At 41.5% G+C, this 23,571-nt stretch overlaps 1 protein-coding gene across 1 annotated transcript in view; it reads left to right on the top strand.

The window, feature by feature from the left end:
• The window catches only part of SLX4IP (SLX4 interacting protein), a 183,889-nt gene that overhangs the window by 103,691 nt on the left and 56,627 nt on the right, over nucleotides 1-23,571 (top strand). The window contains exons 3-4 of the mRNA XM_077753739.1: nucleotides 12,773-12,862; nucleotides 17,051-17,171. Of these exons, the coding sequence (XP_077609865.1) occupies nucleotides 12,773-12,862; nucleotides 17,051-17,171 (211 nt within the window). The remainder of the gene's footprint in view (nucleotides 1-12,772; nucleotides 12,863-17,050; nucleotides 17,172-23,571) is intronic.

Here is a 23,571-nt window from a genome sequence, read left to right as displayed (position 1 = left end):
GGGTGTAGGTGGAGACAGCAGAGGTCTACAGACTGAGCCCTAGTCAGTTTAGATTCAGTATGATGAGCAGAGGAGACTAAGAAATAGTGGCCAAGGAAGAAGGAGGAGAAGCAGGAAAGCATGTTATTCCAGAAATGAAAGTTTCAAGGGGCAAGTGAAAGAATCACTTTCTTAGATGGCACTGAGAGTTCAAGTAACATGAGGAGCAAGAACTGACCATTGGACTTGGCTACGTGAAGGTCATTGGTAACCTTAACAGAAGCTGTTTTGGTGGAGTAGTTCAGGCAAAAGGATATCATGGGAAACTTTGCCTGATTCCTGGCTGGGGTTCATGACTGCTTTGTCAGCAACATCTCACCAGTTGTTATAGTCTGGGAACCTTGGTATAGTTTTTCATATTTATACTTTGGGTTTTCTTCTGGATCCCCTCTGATAATCTGGTAGCGATTAAGTTTATAGTTGCAAAATCTATCTTTTGCCCCTTTTTGCAAATTGCAATGTCATTTGCCCCTCTCTAGGATCGCATTGCAACTGCAGCGATCCTCATCATCTCTGTGCCCATTCTGTTCGTGCTCTGGGACACGTTTCCCTGGAACCCAGTCGTCTGACCTCATTTCAAGGACTGAAGTGCCACTGTCTAACCTCCCTGTCTGTTTGAGGCTTACCACCTCTTTCCTTTCTATTTCTCAGTCTGGCAGATAGATCATGGTTTCCCTTTGGATTTCTATCACCATCTTTATCATTCTAAGCCAGCAGTGAGTTTTTAAGACTCTCAGCAAGGCATTATTGTATCTGTGGTTCTCAACCCTGGCTGCACATCACATTCACCTCTAGAGGCTTTTTATGTTTTCTTTTTAAGAAAAACCCTAATTTGGGGTGCCTGGGTGGCTTAGTCGGTTAAGCGTCTGACTTTGGCTCAGGTCATGATCTCACGGTTCGTGGGTTCGAGCCCTGCGTCGGGCTCTGTGCTGACTGCCAGCTCAGAGCCTGGAGCCTGTTTCAGTCTGTGACTCCCTCTCTCTCTGACCCTCCCCTGCTCACGCTCTCTCTCTCTCTCTCTCCCTTCTCTCTCTCCTAGAAATAAATTTTTAAAAAAATTAAAAAAAAAAAAACCACCCTAATTTGAGGGTTTTGTTTTGTTTTGTTTTGTTTTTTACAACTCTCAGGGAATTATTTTCTTATCATTGTGATAAAATGGTGATGTTTGGATGAGTATTAGAACTGTAATATTTTCACAGTTCTGGTGTGTTGTCACTTTACATTGTTTTACATGGTGAAACTTGATAGGATTTTTTTCTTCTGTTTTATTGTAACCTCCGAGAAAGTTCCTGTTTTATACTGAGAAAGCCATGAATTGTCTTCAAGGAGACACAGTGGCCCACAGCAGTAGTTCTTAAGCTTGAACCTGCACCAGAACCACCTAGAGAACTTGTTAAAACATGGGATACTTTTTAAATTTCCGATTGGGTTTGTCTGAATTAGCATAAGAGACAATTAGGAGATTCTGATACTGCTGGTACTTTGAGAGCCAGGGCTCTGTCTAGGCTCCAGTGGGTAAATACCCTTCAGGTTGTACACACAGATTACTTTTCTGAACTGGCAGAACCAGAGAATAAGTATGGCTAAGGGCAGAGACAAGGCTTGCAGTTGACTTGGTTGGGCCTCTCTGAGGCTCCAGTAACCCAGAGCCTTGCAGAAGTGGAAGCTTTTCATGTGCAGTAGGCCTCAGGAAGTCCTGATTCTGAGGTTGTGTTTTGGTTTGCAACCATACACTTAGATTCTTTTTGCCCTCCTGTGAGGTTTACATGTTAGCCTTCTCTTTGGCCTCTTTAAGTGGGCTTTGGAAGCACTGCTTACCCTGACCCAGTTTAGAAGAGCACATGTAGCCCCTTTATCAACAATGTGTGGACAATATTAATACTTGATAAGAAAATCAAATGGCAACTAGATTGAACAGAGGGTGCCTGCCATAGCTTTATCTGGCAAGTCCTTTGGTGTAGTAGAAAGTAGATGAGAAGGTTCCAGAGAAAACGTACCGATGTGGGTGTTCCTTAAATTATTTTATGTTTCACTGAATAAACAGAATTTCTCTAAGTCACTCAGATTCCCCAATGTAGCCATCAAAAATTCTTTGCCCCCAACACCAAGGGGGTCAGAAAATCTCCCTTCTTCTTTCAAGAAATCTCCCTCCAAGACTGGCCGTCCTTTAGAACAATTCATGAATTCCAGGCATTGATCACTAGAGAATATTTACAGAGTTTGTTTTCTTTTTTCATTCTGATTCATTTTATAAATGATCGTAAATTTCTTTAACTCATAGGCTGTACTGCTTTTATCCTTCTTGACATTGAAGACTGTCAAGATTCTTCAGGGATATAAAATAATATTTTCTAAAATGTTAAGTTTTAGAGAGTTTAAAACCAAACCCGCATCCCAGAGTTCCTTGATAACACATATGCTGGATAAAATAGAGAGTGGAATTTGTGGGAACTGACATCCTTATTGTTTATCAACTTCCATTTTCCAATTGCTAAATGGTTGGCCATGATTGGTTCTTTTTTTTTTTTTTTACTTTTTAAAATGTTTTATTTATTTCTGAGAGAGAGAGAGACAGCATGAGCAGTGGAGGGGCAGAGAGAGAGGGAGATACAGAATCTGAAGCAGGCTCCAGGCTCTGAGCTGTCAGCACAGAGCCTGACGCAGGGCTAGAACCCATGAACCCTGAGATCATGACCTGAGTCGAAATCGGACACTTAACTGATTGAGCCACCCAGGCGCCCTGACCGTGATTGGTTCTGAACACACTCCCGACAGCCTCTATGTTGCTAAACTATGAATGTTGCTTGTCTTTCTATCCACCTAAGACTCTCTCAGGACAAGTTCCCTATAGACAAGTCCATGATAATATCTTTCAGGTTATCTTTTCATTTTATGTTCTCTGTTGCAGAAATGTGTGAGGGGAGAGCTCATAGTTTTACTCTGTAATTAGCTGTGATTACAAGCCATTTGTTCTTCTAAGAAGCAGTGTGTGGCCAGAGTAAAACCGTACAAAAGAATTATGAGGCATTTATTAGCTCTTAGTAGGAATAGGTAGAAACCCCGTGTCCTATGTGTTTATAAATCTTTCGGAACTGACAATTCAGAATTCATTTAAGATGCCCTGGAATTTGAGGCAAATTCTACCATTGGAGGGAGGAACCTCTTGAGCCCTTTGTATGGCTGGTGATGTGCTGAAGCCTTGTGCCTCTGTATTCCCTCATTTCATCATCAGACACCTCGTAAGGTGGTTTTCATTGTGGTCCCCATTTTACATCGCAGGAACTTCCTCTGGTCTGGGGAAATTGAGGTGCAGGGCAGGGGCTTAAGGTCACGTGCGTTCCACCCCCGGGTCATCGTGCTCCTCATTGCTACACTCCCTCTGTACACACCACACCAATCCCCAGAGGGGTAGTGGCCTGCTGGTTACATTTGAAAGAATGACTCCTTGAAAACCATTAAGGGAAAATGTCTGTAGAATTGAAATCAGTCCTTCTCTTCCAAACGGAGTGACTGAAGGCTTTTTCCTAACTGCACTCTTCCTAACCACTAGGCTTTTGCTGTATTCCCAGTAATGCTTTGCTTTTCTTCTCAAATTTTACCCAGGAAGACTGTGAACCACTGTATGAGCACTCTAGGCCAAACCCCCCAAACTATTTCTTAATAGGAGACCAAGGACAGTTTACTGAAGGACATCAGCCTGTTATTCTCTTCTTTCCTCCTTGTCATCAAACTCATTAGCTCTGTTTTCCTGTGTTCTTTCTCATTCCTTTGTGCCTTGCTTCTCACCCATGTAGAATCTTTCCCCGTCCATAACAATAAAACTGTTAAGAAACACAAACAAATGACTGGCAAGATATACATCCCTGACCTGTAGCCATAAGCCCCACAACAGACACCAAACAGGAGAGAGAAACTCCTTCCCCCTATGATTGCTTTTCACCTGAGACAAGTCACATCTTCTGCTACATCCCTTTCAGCTGGAAAAACTTGAGCTCAAAGAGCTAGTCCTCTATTTGCTGCACAGGAAGCCCCATTACATGTTCCCTTTATTGTGTTTGAATTCACACAGTCAACCAGGCTTTTGCAGACTGTTCTGCCTTATTGGAAGGTGGGAAAGTAAGTATTTGGCATGGAGGAGTGGGTATCACTTCCTGTTTTCTGGGCTGACCATATTCTGTTCGTGAAGGATGCAACCTTAGTTATAAGCCATGAGATTGATTCTGTGGTCTTTCCTGTTCTGAGGACAGGATGCGGGTGAGAGGGGGATAATCCCTCCAAGAGAGACAACAAGGCAGACACTTAAGTAATTTTTATCATTGATGTATTTTTTAGAATTTACTTAACAAACACTCTTCACTGTCCTCTCTGTGCCAGGCCCAGTATGAGGCACCGACAACCCAAAGGTATTGGAGGGCAGCTCCTCCCCACAGGCAGCCCATGGGGAATGGATGTAAACAGCCATGTGTTTACAGCCTGTGATGAGTCCACAGCAGAGTTACAAAAGTGCCGTGGCACAAGCAGGAGCTTCGTCCTGCCTGAGAGGTGTCAGAGAATGCTTGGGGGAAGGACTCGCTGGTTGCTAAGATTTTTACTACTGTGTTTGCATGGCCCATAGTTACAAGATGATGTACCAGGCTCCTCATGGCTCTTGCGTAACCTATACATCAGGGCAAACATTATGTGTGCAAATAGAATCCAAGCAATGGTTGTAAACCGAAACAGAACCAGGAGGTGGGATCTTAAAGTGGAAGGCACCCTGAAGGAGATCCAGTGGTGGCCCTTCATTTTACACAGAGGGAAACTGAGGCCCAGAGAAGGGAGGTGGGACCCCCTCTAAACTGTCCAAAGAGATTTGTGGCCTCGGACTTCCTGTGAGAGGCCCTTCTCCTGCTTGTCATCCTCGGGCTTTCTCGAGGCTTCTCTGTGGGTGTGATCTTGAATTCAGGCTGGGTCTAATTCCGTTACTAAGATTATAGAATGTTCCTTCTACCTGGCCTGACAAGTATTTGCCAGGTTGGCAAGGCACCACACCAAACAACCTAGCTGTGATCACTAGGGATCTTCTAAAAGTGAAAGAGAAGAGAGCTCTTAAGTTTCTCCGTGTTTCCAGAACACATACTGGTAATGATTTGTAACTCTCTGGGTTGTTAAGAGAGTGAAATACAGCAACGTAAGGAAAGGGCTTCACCCAGAGTCTGGCACACAATAAGTGCTCAGTGAATCTTAACTATTGTTACTGCCAATTAGTTCACCCTCAGTAAGGTTTTGCAGTTAGATTAAGGATGCATTGTACTCCGATGGAATGACTATTCTTTCCTTCCCTGACCTGTTGGTGTATTGTATATGCCACCCTAAAGGTATGCTGGTTGCTTTTCTTGAACTCCAAGCTTAGATTTCTTGGGTGAGTATTGTAATAAGGAGAGGCCAAGGGGATTAAATTGACAAAAGATTTGTGTTGACTTTTCTTCTGCTTTAACTCTGGATAGGATTGTTAATGTCAGGAGACCCACTGTTCTGCCCCAGCACCCCCACCCCACCTTCAGCATGATTTATTGCCCTGGTCCTCTGCTGCAGTCCTTTCCTCCCCCTCTCCCTCCCACCCCAGTCTCTCTGCAGGGGGGCTTTTGCCACTACTCTGCACGCTTATCCTAAGAGGGCACCCCACTCTGACAGCTTCAGCATCGGAGCTCTTAGTGCCTCTCTTCAAGCATGGAATGAGTCACTCTGCAAAAGGAAGGGAGCACGGTGACCCTGTTCAGAGTTCTTGGTTCAGTCCTTTGTCACTAATGGACAAACAGGTCTGCCAGTGCTCACCCTAGAGGGAACAGGTGTAGTGAGGTGGAGCCCAGTCTAAGTAGCATTAAATATACCTCCACATGGCTTCTGGAAGTAAGTCCTGAGTGGCCTTTTTCAGAGGGGCTATTTCTTCAAAGTCATACATGGCAGGGGGCTTGGGAGTCTAACAGATTTGGATTTGATTCCTAGGTCTGTCACTTACTGACTGTGTCATATTGGATTAGTCCCTACCTTCTCAGCTGCCACTTCCTTATCTATGAAATGTGAGTAATAGTTGTGCTCTTTCGTAGGCTCGTGGTGAGGATTAAATTGAATACTATAGATAAAGCTTAGCACAATGCCTAGAACATAGGTGCTCTGTAAACGGTTTTTCCTTTAAAAACCACGTGGCTTTCTAATTCCGTGTAGCATACATGCACTTTATTTTGATAGACAGATATATAATATGTTCCTTAGAGCCTTTTAGTAATGTTGGTAGATCCCCCAGGAAGAGAGTCGCCATGCTTTGGTTTTGTTTTTCATGAAAATCTTCAGGAGAAATGTCTTTCTAGATTTAATATTTAGGAATGATTGAGTTATCCTCAGTACTGATGCATTCTTATCTTACGGACTCTGATTGACTCTTCTTTTTCTTTACATTGGAAACTATCAAACTCAGAGCCAAATGTTGCAGAAACCTATGACAATGGTGGAAATTTTGTACAGACCTACCATTGAGTTCGTTTTAGATTTCTACCCTTGTTTTTCTTATTTCCTCCATTTTTAATATTTGCCATGTTAATTCATACTGCCTTAAATCCTTCATGGCAGGTGGTATAAAATGCCAGTGACAGTTCCCGCAGACCCACGGGGATGAGTTGCCTGTGGACAGCCCCATGTGCATGATGGAACTACTCACGTGCCTAGGGCATCATCCTTGCCCCTCTTCTTCCTACATCTAATCACAACCTCTTCTTTCTCTTTTGAGTATCTCTCAGATCCGCCCCTTCATCTTCACCCATCACCTTCCGTTGTCTCTTATTGCGGTTTGGGGGTGGCTTTAAACCTGTCTGCTTGGCTCCTCCGGCCCAGGCACTCCTACCTGAGAGAGCCCTCCAGCTACAGGCCTTTTTGTTCCCCCTTGGCCTGCCCAGGGCCCCTCTGAAGCCTGAACCCTCATGCCCTGTTGGTCTCATCTGCTGTCATTGTCCTGTTGCTGCTTATTGGACTCTATTTTGTCCCCAGAGCATGCCAGACAATTCACACCTCTTTCCCCGTGTGGCTTCTGTTTATTTCTCTTTCTCCACTGCCTGTCCTCTTCCTCAGGACCCAGCTGATAGGACGTTCCCCTCAACCTGACCTCTCTCCAGCAGAGTGGTGGCTTGGCCACCTCTGCTCCTGGGGTGTGCACTGTGCTTACACTTACTACAGTACTCTGTAGCTGCCCCTCCCTCTCAGGGTCTGGCCAGGGCCCTGGTGAAACTCAGCAGGTGTTGAATGAATGAGTGAATGAGAGAGAGCATGGAGAGCATGTACATGTACTCACGGCTCTGAGCCTCCTTCTCAGATACCTGCCTGGGTGAGAAGTGTTAGCGTTTCCACCTTTATTTGACACTTAATATAAAATTACAAGGTAAGATCTTCCACCCCTGGCAGTGAGGTTAGGGTGATATAATCGTAAGATCCTTCTTATCCCTTTTTTCAAACTGTAGAAAATCACTGTTTGTTACTGGTGATGGCATAGTTGTTGCCACTCTAGAAAAAGGAGAGGGGAAGTTGTTCCATGATGCATCAGTGTCCTGTGCTGAATTGGAACAGCCTTGTCCCCAGACTGGGCTCAGCGCCCTCAGTTTGCAGATAAGGCTGTGGTTTGCCCAAACTTCAGAGCCCATATATACTGTCTTTGTTCATTCATTCCTTTCTTCCTTCCTTTAAATATTAAACACTTGCCCTGAATTCTTCCCCTTGATAAAGACTCTAAAGGCAGAGCAGTGGTTGCCTGGATGCTGAAGGGCAAGACCAGCACGGTCTCACTGAAGATTAAAGCTGTCTGTACACAACACATGCACACGCACACACACACGCACACAGAAACACATACTATTAAGCACTTGTTGTGAGCTGATCTGGTGCTAATTGCTGCAGTCGGTGTAGGTTTGAATGAGATTGGGACCTTTTCTGTCTGCACCAAGGAGCTAACACCTAGCAGGGGTGGCCCCTACATAGACCAGCCATTTAGTGCGGAAATAAATAAGGATGTGAAGCATAGGCCTGACCCAAGGGATGAAGTGACAAACCGTTCAGAAAAGCTGCACTGAGATGTCCGTGTTCCTCCTGGGGTTTGAGGATGCGTAAAAGTTGACTAAACCCAGGAGCATCAATGTGCATTGGAATCAGAGGGCAGAAACAACACATATGTTAGAGATTGCTCTGGTCGGGGTGTTGAGAGTTCCTGAGACACCGAGAGGGAGATGATATGCAGAACAAGAGACGGGGCTGTGTTTAGCCCTTTAAGAAGTAAAACCAACAAGACTTGGTGACTGATTGTAGAGGGTTAGGGAAAGGGAGGAGTTAGGGTTGACTCCCAGGCTTTTGGCCGAAATCTCTGGGCGGAGGGGTCAAGAAGCTGGATCAGACCCTGGCCTGTTGACTCACAACCCAGGGCATGGGATATGAAGCTTTTTCTAGTAACCTTTGGTCTATTAAAGAGGTAACTTGGCCTGTGTAAAGTGAGCAGCTCTGATAGAAGAAAGAAGTGATGGTTATTGTATTCCTCTTTTGTGAAGAGAGCTGGAGTATCTGCTGAGAGATGAAATAACCTCCTCCTAATTCAGGAGAAGTGAAGGCTGTGCTTCTGGCAGCAGTAAGAGGCTTTTTTTCCTCAAAACTTATGTTCACTCATGGGAGCAAAGCAGCAGAGCTTTGGGAGCAGGGAACTTTAGAAAGGCAGCATTTGGCTGCTTGGTGTGGGAGTGTAAGCTTGCTGGAGAACTCAGAACTGCTGGCTGCAGGGGGCGAGAGCCCTGCTGTGCATGTTGGGGGTGGGAGGGACTGCACACGTTCCTGGTGGCGGAGTCTGGCAGAAGCCCCAGGAAAGTTTGAGCACCAGAGTAAGATTCCATGATTTATTAAAAAAAAACAAAAAAAAACAAAACCCATTCTAATCAGTGTGTTTATAATGAAATTTACACTAGATTATTTATGATCAAAGGTATGAAATGATGAGAGAATACCAAATTGTACCTTGATATTTATTTAATTCTTTAGAAGGCTACTATTACAGGGGCGCCTGGGTGGCTCAGTGGGTTAAGCCATCTGCCTTTGGCTCAGGTTATGTGGTATGTGGGTTCAAGCCCCACATCTGGCTCTCAGGTATCAGTACAGAGCCTGCTTGGGATCTTCTGTCTCCCTCTCTCCCTGCCCCTCCTGCACACGTATTCATTCTCTCCCTCTCTCTCAAAAATAAGTAAACATTTAAAAATGTAAAAAAAAGTTTATAGAAAGCTACTGCCACATAGTATCAATTCAAATTGTTTAAGTATTCCCCCCTTTTAAACTATTTTAAAAGCCAATTTTGCTAATGGAGAAGGGGTAGCAGAGAGCTTGGTTTGAGGAGTCAGGATTAAACGCTTGTAGGAAACCCAGTAACATGTGTAAGGCACATCCCGTTGCTTCAGCGAGGCTCTTGTTCTGCCATCTGTGGTGCCTCAACAGGTCTGGGATAGAATTGAGAGGGTTGGTGAACTTGGATGGGAGCAAAAATTACATCTTTATTTTAACAAAATTCTAACCAATTTTTTGCATTATAAATTAAGTATTCAAAACATGGTAGTATTTGCAGTATATGTCACCAGTAGAATCATAGCTCTTTTCATATTATATTATAGTTGTGGCACATATCTGAAGATACCATTTATACTTACCACTACTTTGGATTTTTGGTAGTTATTAGATCTGCTTCTATGCAAAGAGCCAGTGCCTTAATAGACAAGAACATACATTACTAGATTGCATATTTTTAAATTTGGATAATCGTACTTCAGTCGAATTGGTTTTCTTTTGAATCTCATGCATTGTGTTTCATCCATGGCACACAAAAGGTTAATAACCTCTGGTTAATGTCATGTAGTTGTGGCGTATGACCTCCACCTGGTGGCAGCATATTCCTTAAAGGTTAAATCTATAATCAACAGTTGTGAAGAAACTTAAAATAACAGTATACTTGGGTATGGTTTTCAAATAGTTTTGACCACAAATCCGTAGTAAGAAATAAGCTTTCTATCATAACTCAGTATACTTATACATAAGTTTCACAAAACAAGACTTGACTGTACCATGTGACACATTGATATTCTTTATTCACATATTCCCTTTGATTCTCTTTCATTAAAATAAAATATTGTTGTAACACACTCAGAAGCAGTTCAATGGGTCACATTGCGCTATTTGACATCATAGGGGACCCTCTTTCATTATTTTTCATTATTTTTTATCCGGTTGAACTTCACTTTGTTCTCCTTCTAAATACCCATTATTTTAAGGGCCAGAGTACATTTATATAACAGTAAATATAAATGTGCTTTTACACAGCCTTTAAAATTATTTATTAGTGACGTGTAATTTATATGCACTGAAATGGAACGATCTTAACTGTATACCCCATCAAGATACAGAACCTTCCTACCACCACACAAAGTTCTTCTGTGGCTGTTCTCAGTCAGTTCCTCCCTCGGTAATCACTATTCGGATTGCTTTGACCACAGATTGAGTTTTGCTCTTCTAGAACTTTATCTAAATGAAATCCTACAGTATGTATTCTTTTAGCCTGGTGTCCTTTGCTCAACATAATGTGAAGATGACTCCATGTTGAGTGGATCTGTAGTTTTGTGAGGAGCATTCCATTGAACGAATGTACGGTACTTTGTTTATTCTTCTCCTGATGGACTTGGGTTGTCTCTGTCTTAGCTATTGTGAGTAAAACTTCTATGAACATTTGCATACAAATCTTTCTGTGCACATGTTTTATCTCTCTCAGTAAGTGCCTAAGGTGGAATTGCTAGCTCAGTCAGTAAATTAAATGTGTGTTTAACTAAAGGAAACTGACCAACCATTTGCCACAGTGGTTGAACCATTTTATATTTCCACTAGCAATGCATGAAAGTTTGGGTTGGTCCACATCCTTACCAAGTTTGGTGTGTCGGTCTTTTTAATTTTAGTCATTCTGGTAGATATGTAGTTGTATTTCTTGGTGATTTGCATTTGCCTGATGACTGATGTTGAACACTTTTTCATGTGTTATTAGCTGTTTGTTTATCTTGTGACGTATCTGTTGAAGCTTAGGTTTTTTTTTTTTAATATTAGATTTGTACAACTTATTTATTTTGGATGCCAGTCCTTCATGTCAGATATATGCATCTATAAATGTTTTCTTTTAGCCTGTGACATATGTATTCATTTTATTAATGGTGTCTCTCTTTAAAAAATTTTTTTAATGTTTGTTTTTGAGAGAGGGAGAGAGCATGCGAGTGGGAAGGGGCAGAGAGAGAGAGAGAGAGAGAGAGAGAGAGAGACAGAAGATCCCAAACAGTCTCAGTGCTGACACCTGAGAGTCCGATGCGAGAGTCGAACCCACAAACCACAAGATCATGATCTGAGCTGAAGTCAGACGCTCAACCAGCTGAGCCATCCACGTGCTCAGTGGTGTCTTTTAATTAGCAAACATTTTAAATTTAGACAGCATTCAATTTAATAATTTTTTTCTTATATATTTTGTGGTTTCTGGGTTCTGTCTAAGAAGTTTTTTTTCTACTCCAAGTTTGGCAAGATAGTTTTTGGTTTTTATGTGTAGTTCTATTATCCATCTCAAATTAATTTTTGTGTATGGTATGAGGTAAGTGTCGAGTTTTATTTTCCTTCCATATTTATATTTGTTCTACTTGGGCCATTGGTTGAAAATAGATTCCCTTCACCACCATTGGATTACAGCACAGAATTTAAAAAAACAAACCAAAAAACAAACAAACAAACAAACAAAAAAGAAAAAAAACCCCAAACTTGTTGGGCCAAAGAGATGCAAAAGTACCATTTTCCTGGAGGCCATCCCTGACCCTTTGGGCCTTTGAGACCATCCCCAACCTGCAGTCTTGATCTTCTGTTTCTTTCTAAGTTAGTTCATCCATAGTTATCTAGAGATTTGCAGAAATTACTTTAGTCATAACATTTTACAGGGTCGATAGCCATGCCACAGCCCGCCTAGTCACAGGTGGCTGTTTAAGTTAAATTAATGTCAAATACAATTTAGAATTCAGCTTCTTAGTCACATTTCATGTTCTCCATAGCCACACATGGCTACTGGCTACCCTGTTCAACAGTGATAGGAGGCAGGATTTGTACAGTTTTACAGCGTATTTTAATGAAACTAATTGAGTTTTGATAACTGTCCTTCAGCATCCACTTTCCTTTCCTTGGTTCTTTTTCACTGGTCCTGGCTTCTGTTTCTATTCTAAAATGTCCGGTCCCAGCCGTTCCTTTTTTCTTTCTAAAAATGCAGTAGCTTATGATCTGTTCTTTCCTGCATTGAAGGAAGAATCCTCCTGACTGTCCATGGAACCATTCCTTTCTGGAGCCTACCTAGTTCTGACCTATTTCATTTCTCTCAGTCTTTGATAGTCATCCAGCTGCCACTGGATGCCTTGAGGATGCCCTTGAAGGTGTGGTCTGGAGAAGATCATCTTTGCCATTATGAATAAAATTCTATTTCTCCTTAGCATTTGTGCCCTAAATATTAAACTTGCAAAAACTGGTAGTTTTATGACCTGTAGCCCTGCCCCATATTAAGATTTCTGTCCACTAGGGAACTTTGTTGCCATTTCATCATGAGCAACCACATAGGAATTTGTGAGATTTTCTCTCATTGTTTGCTGGGTGTGAGCTAACTCTGCCATTAATGTCTTTTTAGTGTGGGAATTTTGCTGTCCTGGTGGATCTTCACATACTGCCGCAAGGTTCAAACAAAGATACCAGCTGGTTTTCTGAACAGAAGAAAGAGGTACCACAAAACTTTTTACTGTTTAAATGCAATAGCTGCTGCTAAAAGAAATATGAACTCTTTCAGCTTTCATTTTCATCGGTAGGCAAAAAATATTGAATGATATTTAACCCTTAAAAAACAGTGGTTGTATTCCCAATGACAGACCTGCTTTTTTTTCCTTAAGAAAGTGACAGACACATCTGTATATTTCATATACTATATTATTTAAACCAGAAATATTCTACCTCTTTGGGGGGAATGGGCTGTTTATATTTAAGAAAAGAAGACATAAAAGTGACTGTTCTAGGCAAGCAGGCACTTTAACTGGTTTTAAAGGACAGACTGAGCCCCTGAAATAGGCGTGGAGTGAATACAAGACTGATCTTTCACACCTTGAAATTAAATTCTTATTTAATTCTTCAGTTCTTATTGTCTGCACATTTGTCTTCTACCATCCCTTTATTAACATGAGTCTTTGACAGTAAGTGTCGAGATGTTGGACTGTATTCCTTCTCACTATGATCTGTCAGGGAAGCCTATGGCCGGATGGTCATGTGACTGGGAGCCATGGTGTTTGACCTCCTGGGCCTCAGTCTCCTCATCTGCAAATGAAAAAGTTCGACCGGAGGTCAGCTGAGTCACTGCTGGCTCTCCGTTTCTGTGATCCCACCCAAGTGCTGCTGTGGCGGGGGGTTGGAGAGTGCATCTGGCTTTCATCACGTGTTCTGCTTCCTTCTCCATATCCTTGTCCTCCAGAGCAGGGATGGTGAGGCAGTGGCCTGCACGTAACTTTCAGAGAATTACAGCACTTTGTGTCCTCCATGATACTCGTCACAATAGCTTTTTAGAACTAGACATAAAAACAAATTTAATTGAAAGATAGTATATGGAGAAGAATCTAGTGATAGTGGCAACAAAAGCAAGCCAAAAAACCTTTACTGTGGCAACTGTTTTCAGTCAACTTTTGAAGATTACTAGGAAAAAAATTCCTCCAAAGAAAATTTGTAATTAATACATTTTCAGTCAAAAGGTAATGATACAATCAGCACTTGGCTGTCAGAATATTGCAAAGGATACCTGGTGGCCCCCACCTGGGAGAAGGCAGACACAGGATTCAGTATAATGGATTTACCATTCAGGTTAATACATTGTCTTCTTCAGATCTTAATACTTAGTGTGCCAGCATCTCCTATGACAATTCAACTCCGTGTAATTCTAAGATTTGGCTTACCAACAACACATGTCCCTGTGATTCAAAACGTTCCTTTGTTTCCCCAAAGTGACCAATGCTCACCTTAAGGATACCTCACCCCAAAAGTCTTCTGACTTGACTGACATTAACAGCGGTCTAGAATCCACTGTTCCAGGCCCAGCCTGTTGCCCATTTTCTCCCAGCTTTACCACCTCATCCTTAGCCCTCTCTTGTTGACATTTAGTCCGTTTTGCCAAGCCCGTTGATTTGGAAGGGTTTAAAATAAAGCTACAAGTATGTGAGTCACCTCCTACCCAAAGCATGAGGCTAAAATTTTCCAGGGAGCCACATGCAGCTGTGCCACTCCACTTAGTCCCATGTCCAGGCAGCAAGGCATGACTTAGCAAAGGTGCTCCGAGCATGACGGGACCTGCAGAGCTTGGCTGCGTGTTCGCTCCAGCGTTACTCCAGGAAGCCAGGCTTCCCTCACAGAGCAAAGCAGATGGTTTGCTGTGTATACTTGAAGTTGTTTCTTTATAGTTTGTTCACTGATGTGAAAATTGCTCCAGGAGAGGGGCGCCTGGGTGGCTCAGTCGGCTAAGCGTCCGACTTCGTCTCAGGTCATGATCTCATGGTTCGTGGGTTCGAGTACTGTGTTGGGCTCTGTGCTGACAGCTAGCTCAGAGCCTGGAGCCTGTTTCAGATTCTGTGTCTCCCTCTCTTTCTGACCCTCCCCTGCTCACACTGTGTCTCTCTCTCTCAAAAATAAATAAAACATTAAAAACATTAAAAAAAAAAAAAAGAAAGAAAGAAAATCACTCCACGAGGGAGACAGAGACAGAGACGGAAGAAAAGCTAGTCAAGGAAAGGATATGCCTTTAGTCTCTATTCAGTGCCTCAGTGCTTTCATGTTTTCTTATCACTAGATCATCTCATGATTGGGATTTCATGAGCTGTCAATTTGATTGCATTTTAGCAGTCACTTTATATAGTGAAAGTCTTAAGAATGTCCAGTTCCTTTTCAGAAAAAGGAACTAATTGCATGGATTAAAGCCATGTTTATTTTGAGTCCAGCACGAGTAGTCTTTGTACCCAAACAGTCAAACTCGAACTGTTGCATTTGTAAACTTGAGGAAACAAATCGGAGCCCTTCTTAGCCTAGAAATACCCCGTATATCTCTGTCTTCTTGCTCATCGATTTCAGCTTGGTCTTTTTAATCTGCTCGTCCAGTTTAGCTGGGACTTTGTCTTTTCTTGCATTGCTCTGGTTCTGAAGACAATGCTTTGCCAAGTGTGGTGTGGTCAGTTACTAGGTTATCTTGACCACATTGCACATGGTCTACCTTCCATTCGTCAAACTTGACTCATAGAAGGAAAGCCCCGTAACTATAGGGAGAAAGTTTGTGTTGTATGGGCCTTTCTTTTATTTTTGTCATACTATTTTTAGTTCTAGCCTTATAGGGCATTTATGGCTAAATTTTAACAATCTTTGTTTCCATGTATGTCTTTCACATATTTTCTAGCTCAGTCATAGTTGAACCCTGCATGTGAAGCAAAATTCTTTAATTGTTAAAACAACAGTATGGGGCAAGGCTGCCTTTCTGTTTTGTGAACAATGCCAAAACGCTCAACTGTAAATGGATCTCTCTCTATTCCACAAGGCACTGCATCTTTGGGCTGCAAAATGAGAGCAGGAGAGAGATCAGTGTTTGTATTTTATGTACAAATTCCCATTTGTGAATTAAATCAAGGATTTTCAGTACTGTTGAGGAGTGTCCGTATTTGCAGTAAAAGAAAAGTTTGGCTCTCATTGCCCTTCAGAGCTCCTTAAAATTTTGTTCTTGTTTTAATTTTTGAAGATGCTAAGAGATCAACCTGAGATGGCATTGAAGAAACCAGTGAAACAGGTTTGAGTTGACCTCGGCAACTTGGAGCCTTCTGCAGAGTCTGGGAATTGGACCAGAATTATTAGTTCTTACACACCAGTTCTTAATCAAAGATAAGAAATTTAGATTTGTGTGCCATTTTCTTCCCCTTTCCTTATATTGGCTCTGTCTCTGGTAGTGTACCTAAAGTGGACAGTGTCTTCCCATCATGTGGTGGACTTTTTAGAGTTTTGTTTTTCTTTTCATAAGTAACACTGATACATAAAACAATACACAGCTCTAGAAGTTTGCTAGTCGTATGGTACATTGACATTGAATTAAAGCCACATATTTCTGTTGCCTAATAAACATTAATCTACTTTAGAGAAATATGAGAAGTTAAATTATTTTCACCATTAATCGGTGGATATAGTGCAGTTTTCACAAAAGCAAATAGGCACATATAGTATCATCAACAAGAGCATGGGAGAAAATCACATTACTGATTGTTAGTTCTCTCTTAAGCCCATCACTCGGTGCCATTCCTTTATCAGTAGATGGTCTGAACCTGAAGCCAGAAACTAATGAATGAAGGATGGTGGTGTTTAGGTTAAGAAAACTATTGTATCAAGTTTGAAAAATGGGAACTATTCACATAAAAATGGCTGTGCCAGCTCCTCTGGAACAGATGAAAAGAGCTGATGATCCCACCCCCACCCCACCCCTGCACCTGGCAACCTCTCATGACGATAGTCCTCGGGCAGGGCTGCCCCTGCTGGCTGGATTGGGGTCAGAGTGGTAAGCCCCACCTCCTGGATCCTTCCCTCATCCACAGTCTTGCCACAGCGGGCACTTCACTGCATTTTTTACCTTCCTTTTAGAAATATGGAACAGAGGCAGAGGGAAATTAAATGAATTTCTCAGATCACAAACTGAACCAACATCATGGTTTTGAGCAAACTTCAGTAGCAAACTTAAACCTGGTGTGTTACCCTTGAGCTCAGATAGCATTCTTTTCAGCTTTCACAGCTAAGTAAAAAAGCAAACGAAAAGAAGTGTTCAGTGTTGGCTTTTTAATAAGCACAATGTTGACTCTTTTTGCATTGCATTACATGAGAAAATTATACCTCATTTTTTAATTTACTTTAGGAAGTCTGTTTACTGTTAAAAGAAACCATTGATTCAAGAGTTAAGGAGTACTTGGAAGTTCGTAAACAGCACAGGCCATCAAATACAGAATTCACAAGATCCAGTCCCTTGACCTTAAAAGGTAGGCACAGAGTACTTTGATTTTGGATAAAATTTCTGCTTTGTAGAGATGGCAATTGTGTTTGACTCTGACTGTCGTGTTACTACAGTGATACATTTAAAAAATATGTTCTAATGAAGATGCTTTGTTTGGGTAAAGAAAATTAACCAAAAAGCCCTGAAAGGCTTTTAATAGTAGGCAAAATATATAAAAATAGAAAATAAAACATTCCTAAGGAATCTGTACTTTATTATTTTTTTTTTTTTTGTGACAAGTTCTCTTACAAATAGATTTACATTAATACTGACTTGATTTGGGGCTTTATGCTTTTTAAAATGCTTTCATATATATGGCACCCTATTTCACAGGTTCTCAACTGGAGGTGATTTTGTACGAGGGGACATTTGGTGATGTCTGCAGACAGTTTTGGTTGTCTGGAATGGGAGGAGTTGACAGGGAGCTACTGGCATCTAGGGAGTTAGAAGCCAGGGATGCCACCAAATATCCTACAGTGAGCAGGATAGCTCCTCATAACAAGGCATTATCTGGCCCAAAATGTCAAGGGCACTGAGGTTGAACTATTCTCCCTATTTCCTAACAACACTTTGAGAATGGTGATGTCCTAGCTGTAGGTGAGGAAGCTGAGGGTCTGCAAGATTAAGGCCTCGCCCAAATAAAAGATCATCTTTTAGAGGACCGAGACGATTTTGTTTATTTGGCATCCTCTCCCTCCCCCCAACCCCCCTCCTGGCCTTACTTAGCCCAGTGCTTGATATACAAGGTAAGCACACCTGTTGAAGGAAAGCATATTTGGGTGACAAGTGGCAGAACCTGACTCTAGACCCAGCTCTTCTGACTCCCAGCCCACTGTTCTTTCCACTGTATCATTGCTGCATTTTTAATTTTTTCTACTTTATGTTGGTGTTTTTTAACACTCCTTATGTTACAAATACAGTTAACCTTGTGTTACTCCTCAGAGGACAGTGCTGGACTGCTGCGAACCACGTTATGCTAATGTTCGATGTAGCATACTTAAACTACAGTGTTCACCTGGCACAGCTGATAAGTAGGCAGACAGATTAACTTTACCCAAACTGAAAGCCTCAAACAAATGGAATTTTCAGTCCAAACAATATTGTATTAGGTGATGCTTTCTGGAATTTCACTTAGTTGTAGAATAAAGCTTGAGAAAAGCCATAGGAGCCTACATCCTTTGTACTCCAGCAGACCTGGCTAGTCTCATTTTCTTACTGGTACAAAAGCAGAAGGAACAGAGGTTTTCAGACTTCCATTTCTGATGTGGATGTGGCGTGGTCAGTACTGATTCTCAACTAGCCCTTCCCCTGCCTTCTTCTACTACTGAGTGGAAAATGCTAAGTATTCAATTTTCCAGCCTCTCTCACGGGTAGGGAACATGTGTTGTTTGTGGTTCTGGCCCCAAGATGAAAATCAAAGTCTTTGGGGCGCCTGGGTGTCTCAGTCGTTTGAGCGTCCGACTTTGGCTCAGGTCATGAACTCACAGTTCATGGGTTCGAGCCCCGCGTAGGGCTTTGTGCTGACGGCTAGCTCAGAGCCTGGAGCCAGTTTCAGATTCTGTGTCTTCCTCTCTCTCTGACCCTCCCCTGCTCACGCTGTCTCTCTCTCTCTCTCTTTCTCTCTCTCAGAAATAAATTTAAAAAAAAAGAAAATCAAAGTCTTTGTTGGGCTCATGTGGTCAAGAAGTTTTGTTTTATTTCATTCATTTTATATATATTTTAAGAAGTTTGTTTTAAAACAGAAAAGTGATCATTCTGTACAATTTTATAACCTATTTTTTTTTACCTAACATAATACAGAAATCCTTTCAAACACATACATCATTTTTTAAAAATTAGTTTTAATGTGGTAAACTATACATAACATAAAATTTACCATTGTAACCATTTTCAAGTGTACAATTTAGTGGCATTAAGTACATTCACATTGTTGTGCAGTCATTGCCACTTTCCATCTCCAGAACTTTTCATCGTCCCAAATGGGAATTCTTTACCCATTAAAGAATAAGTCCCCATCAGTCTCTTCCCTAGCCTCTCGTAACCACTGTTCTGCCTTCTAGCTTTATGAATTTAGGTACTTGAGGTACCTCCTGTAATGGAATCATCCAGTATATATCCTTTTGTGTCTGGCGTTTTCACTTAGCATGATGTTTTCAAAGTTCATCCCTATTACAGCATTTAACAGAATTTTCTTTGTTTTTAAAGCCAAATAGTATTCTCTGTCATACACACACACACACACACACACACACACACACACACTGTGTTTATTCATCTGTCACAGGACAGTTGAGTTATTTCTACCATTTAGCTGTTGTGAATAATGATGCTATGAACATTTGTGTACAGATACCTCTCTGAGTCCCTGCTTTCAGTTCTCTGGGTATATACATTGAAGTGGACTTGCTGCATTATATATATGGTCATTATTGGTTTAATTTTTTTGAAGAACTGTCATCCTGTTTTCCACAAACATTTTACATTCTCACCAAGAATGGATCCCAATTTCTCCATAATCTTGCCAATACTTACTTTCTCTTGTTTTGATGATAGCCATCCTAATAATTGTGAAGTGGTATCTTACTGTGGTTTCAATTGTGTTTCCCTCAGGGGTAGTGATTTTGACCATCATTTCATGTATTTATTGACTATTTATATATCTTTGGAGAAATGTCTGTTTGTGTCCTTGGACCATTTTTCAATTGGATTGTTTGCTTTTTTGGTTATTGAGTTGGAGGAGTTCTTTTATATATTCTGGATATTAATTCCTTATCAGTATATGATCTGCAAATATTTTCTCCCACTATGTGTGTTGCCTTTTCACTCTCCGTAATGTTCTTTGATGTGCATTTTAAGTTTTGATGTAGTCAATTTATGTTATTTATTATTTCGCCACCTGTGCTTAATGCTATATCCAAGAAACCATTACTAAATCCAGTGTCATGAAGCTTTTCAAAAATTGTGTTTTCTTCTTAGAGTTTTATAGGTTTTGCCCCTTTTAATTATGTCTTTGATCCATTTTGAATTAGTTTTAAGAAAAGGGTTCAAACATATTCTTTTGCATGTGGATATTCAGTTGTCCCACCACCATGTGTTGGGAAGTCTCTCCTTTTTCCCATCGAATGGTCGTGGCACCCCTATTGGAAATTTTTTATCATAAATGTGAGAGTTTAGGGGCACCTGGGTATAAGTGTTCTGCTTCAGCTCAGGTCATGATCTTGTGCTTTATGAGTTTGAGCCCCTCATCAGGCTCTGTGTTGACAGCTCAGAGCCTAGAGCCTGCTTCAGATTCTGTCTCCCTCTCTCTCTGCCCCTCCCCTATTCTCTCTCTGTCTCTCTCTCTCTGTCTCCCTCTCTCTTTCTCTCTCAAAAGTAAACAAACATTGAGAAGATTTTTAATAAAAAAATATATGTGAGAGTTTATTTCTGGGCTCTCTGTTCTATTCCATTGTTGTAGATGTCTGTCTTTATACCAGTACCGCACTGTTTTGCTTACCATAGCTTGGCAATAAGTTTTGAAATTAGGAAATATATGAGTCTTCCAACTTTCTTAATGTTGTTCAAAATTGTTTTGGCCATCCAGGGTTCACATCACCATTTTTAATGGCTATGTAGTATTCCATTAAATATCCATACTCTTTTATTGGTGGGACATTTAGGTTGCATCTAATGTTTACACTGTCGTAAACAGTGGTACAGTGAATATCCTGATGATATACATATGTTTGCACACTTCAGTTTCTTTATAAATTTTTTTAATGTTCATATTTTTATTAGTTTGTAAGCACTCCTTAAGGATATGAATACTTTGTATGTTTTATATGTTGGAAGTGATTTTTCTGAGTTTGTCATTTGCCATCAACTTGGTTTATTTAACTGCACAAGCACAAACAAGAAAAAGCCTGTGTTTGCCCCCTGGAGCCCCTGGTGACTGGCCACTTATGGGAGGGGCCCTGGCTTCCCTGTACTGAGATAAGTAGTGAGTTCAGTTTGATTGCCAGAGGGAGAGAGGATGATATAATGCACCGCTGTGTTGTTCACTCTTTAGGAGAAAAGCTGTGTTAAGTATTCCTTGCTGAAAGTTAACTTGGTGTGAAAATGCTATCTTCCCTTTCCTTTCTACTTCTGGTAACAGTTAATGTTTAATGGAGCATGTCTTGTGGTGTTCATACCTTAGCCGGTCCCCTCCTCTGCTGCCAGCAAGCAGTCCCTGCTACTGCCACCCCTGGATACCTGCGCACCAAGAGCAGCCCCCTGGCTGGCTTCCTTGGCCTGCTCTGCCCAGTGCCTTGTCTGCTCTTCACACTTCAGTTCATGACATCCCTTAAAAGCAGAGGTTGATCATGTGAACCTCTTCCCCAAGGCTCCCAGAGTACAAGCTAGGATCCTTCAAGTAGCTGCCTGTCCAGCCTTATCTTGTCTTGCTTTTTCCTTCTTTCTTGCTCCAGCCATAGAAGCTTAATTCCTTTCTTCCATAGCTCCATTCTTCTACTCATCTTGGGGCCTCTGTGCATGTTGGAGCCCTGGTCTCCTCTTTCCCTGTGCTCAGTCTGCTCTCTGTTCAAAATCACTCCTCAGGAAACTTCTCCTGGGGGCAGGTCTCCTTGTCACAGACCCACAAGCATCCTGAACACCATTCCTTCAGTGTCTGTCTCTCCACAAACATGTAAGCTGCCTGAAGACAGGCTCTGCCCCTTCTATTACTGTTGTGTCTCCAGCTTGGAGGACATTTTCTGCTCTGCAGTAGGCACTGAATAAATGCTTATACAGATGATAAATTACACACATGGTTATGTCCTTCCTCTTCCTAGTAAGGTCAAGGCTTGCCATAACCTCCCCATCCTGCCTTGTCTCCTCTTGCTACTCACTTTCCTGTCTCCCAGAAGCTGTATTCTGTATCCCTCTGCCTTTACATTGACAGGTTTCTCCTTTGTCTGGAAAGCCTAACTTTTAAGACCCAACTTGAATATTACTACTCCAGAGTCTTCCTCAGTTTCTCTTCTTCTGGCACTTGCCACCTTTAGTACATTTGTCACGTTGTATTGTAATTGTGTTACAGTCAGTTTACCTTTCTCGTTCTCCTGCACTGGCAAAGATCGATTCTTTGCCACCCACAGAGACTTTTCTTCTTCACTTTGCTGCTTAACTCTAGAGCATAAGCAGAGAGCTGTGTTTGTGGTTACAAGTGTTTAACCTCATACTAACCTGTTAATTTCCAAAAGGAAAGAGCATTGTTCATCTGTGTCTACCACAAGGTCACTTTTCACAGAGGTTCATCTTGCTTTAGGCTGTGTGGACCTGTAGGGATGAAGTGGACACACACAGTGATCTACTGCCACCTTATATTGTGTATTAACAGCGCCGCGAAAAATGGAAGCTGAATTTTACTTTTTACTCTCGCCTCACAGCCAAAGACCTCTCTCTACACTTATCTAACTGCCTGTTCACTCAGCTGTTCCCATAATCTTACTTAAATGCCTTTTTCAAAAGCAATTTCAAAGCCACTAACTGTAAGGCCTTGCCTATTTCCTCCTCAGAATCCAGCTTTGAGTCTCATGTTCCCTGAAAATAGAGTTGTCGTTACTGTTTGGTGGTTTGGATGAATGTGAGTGGTTTATGCTTTTGTGTCAAGCGGATATCTTCTCTCATCTGCATGAGTTTCTTACCTTTTTCTATTTCTAAATCCACGTGACAATAATGGTACCTTATCACAGTAAAGATACTCAGCGCACAGTGCTGTCTGAGCTGAAGTCTCTAGGTAGCTTTGCTGATTATTCAGACAGAAATTAGCATTTTTCATGCCTTCAGTTTTCTTTATAAAAAAACAGCATAAATGCTTTTGAGACTATTTCCTTAATTTTACAGTGTAAAGGATCACAAAGAGTATTCACAAACTCAGCAGACAGCATAGCACAGACATTTGCTGATGGCTTCATCTTTTTAACGTCATCTGAGATGTCATTTCAACAGATTCAGTAAAAATTAGTGTTGTAAGAATGTTTTTTAAAACACTTCACTGTCGATTTCTGTCACTTCAGTCTCATTGATGTTTTTCCCCTTAGCCTTGGTTAAGTGTTTTAATTTTTTCCAGTTTGATGGGCCAAAAATCAAAAAAGGAGATGCTGAGCTCTTTGATTTTTGTCTTTCACTTTTATGTACTTATTGACTGAACTGCATATTTCCAGCTATTGCTCATCTTTGTATTGGGTTGTTTGCCTTTTTCTTCTTAATTTTTCTCTTGTTTCTGTTGTTCCTTCCTTGGTCAAGGCCTTCCTAATCAACTCTTGAATTACTGCCACAGCATCCCAGTTTTTCTTCCAATTCATCCACACCTCTGCTGCCAGAGTGGCCTTTCAAAAACAAAACTGTGATAGTCTCTGGCTTAA

This window comes from Crocuta crocuta, unplaced genomic scaffold (assembly GCF_008692635.1).
Source record: "Crocuta crocuta isolate KB4526 unplaced genomic scaffold, BGI_CrCroc_1.0 scaffold82, whole genome shotgun sequence".
Taxonomy (NCBI): Eukaryota; Metazoa; Chordata; class Mammalia; order Carnivora; family Hyaenidae; genus Crocuta; species Crocuta crocuta.
The sequence above is the reverse complement of the archived record's forward strand: the minus strand, read 5'-3'. Positions and strand labels throughout refer to the sequence as shown.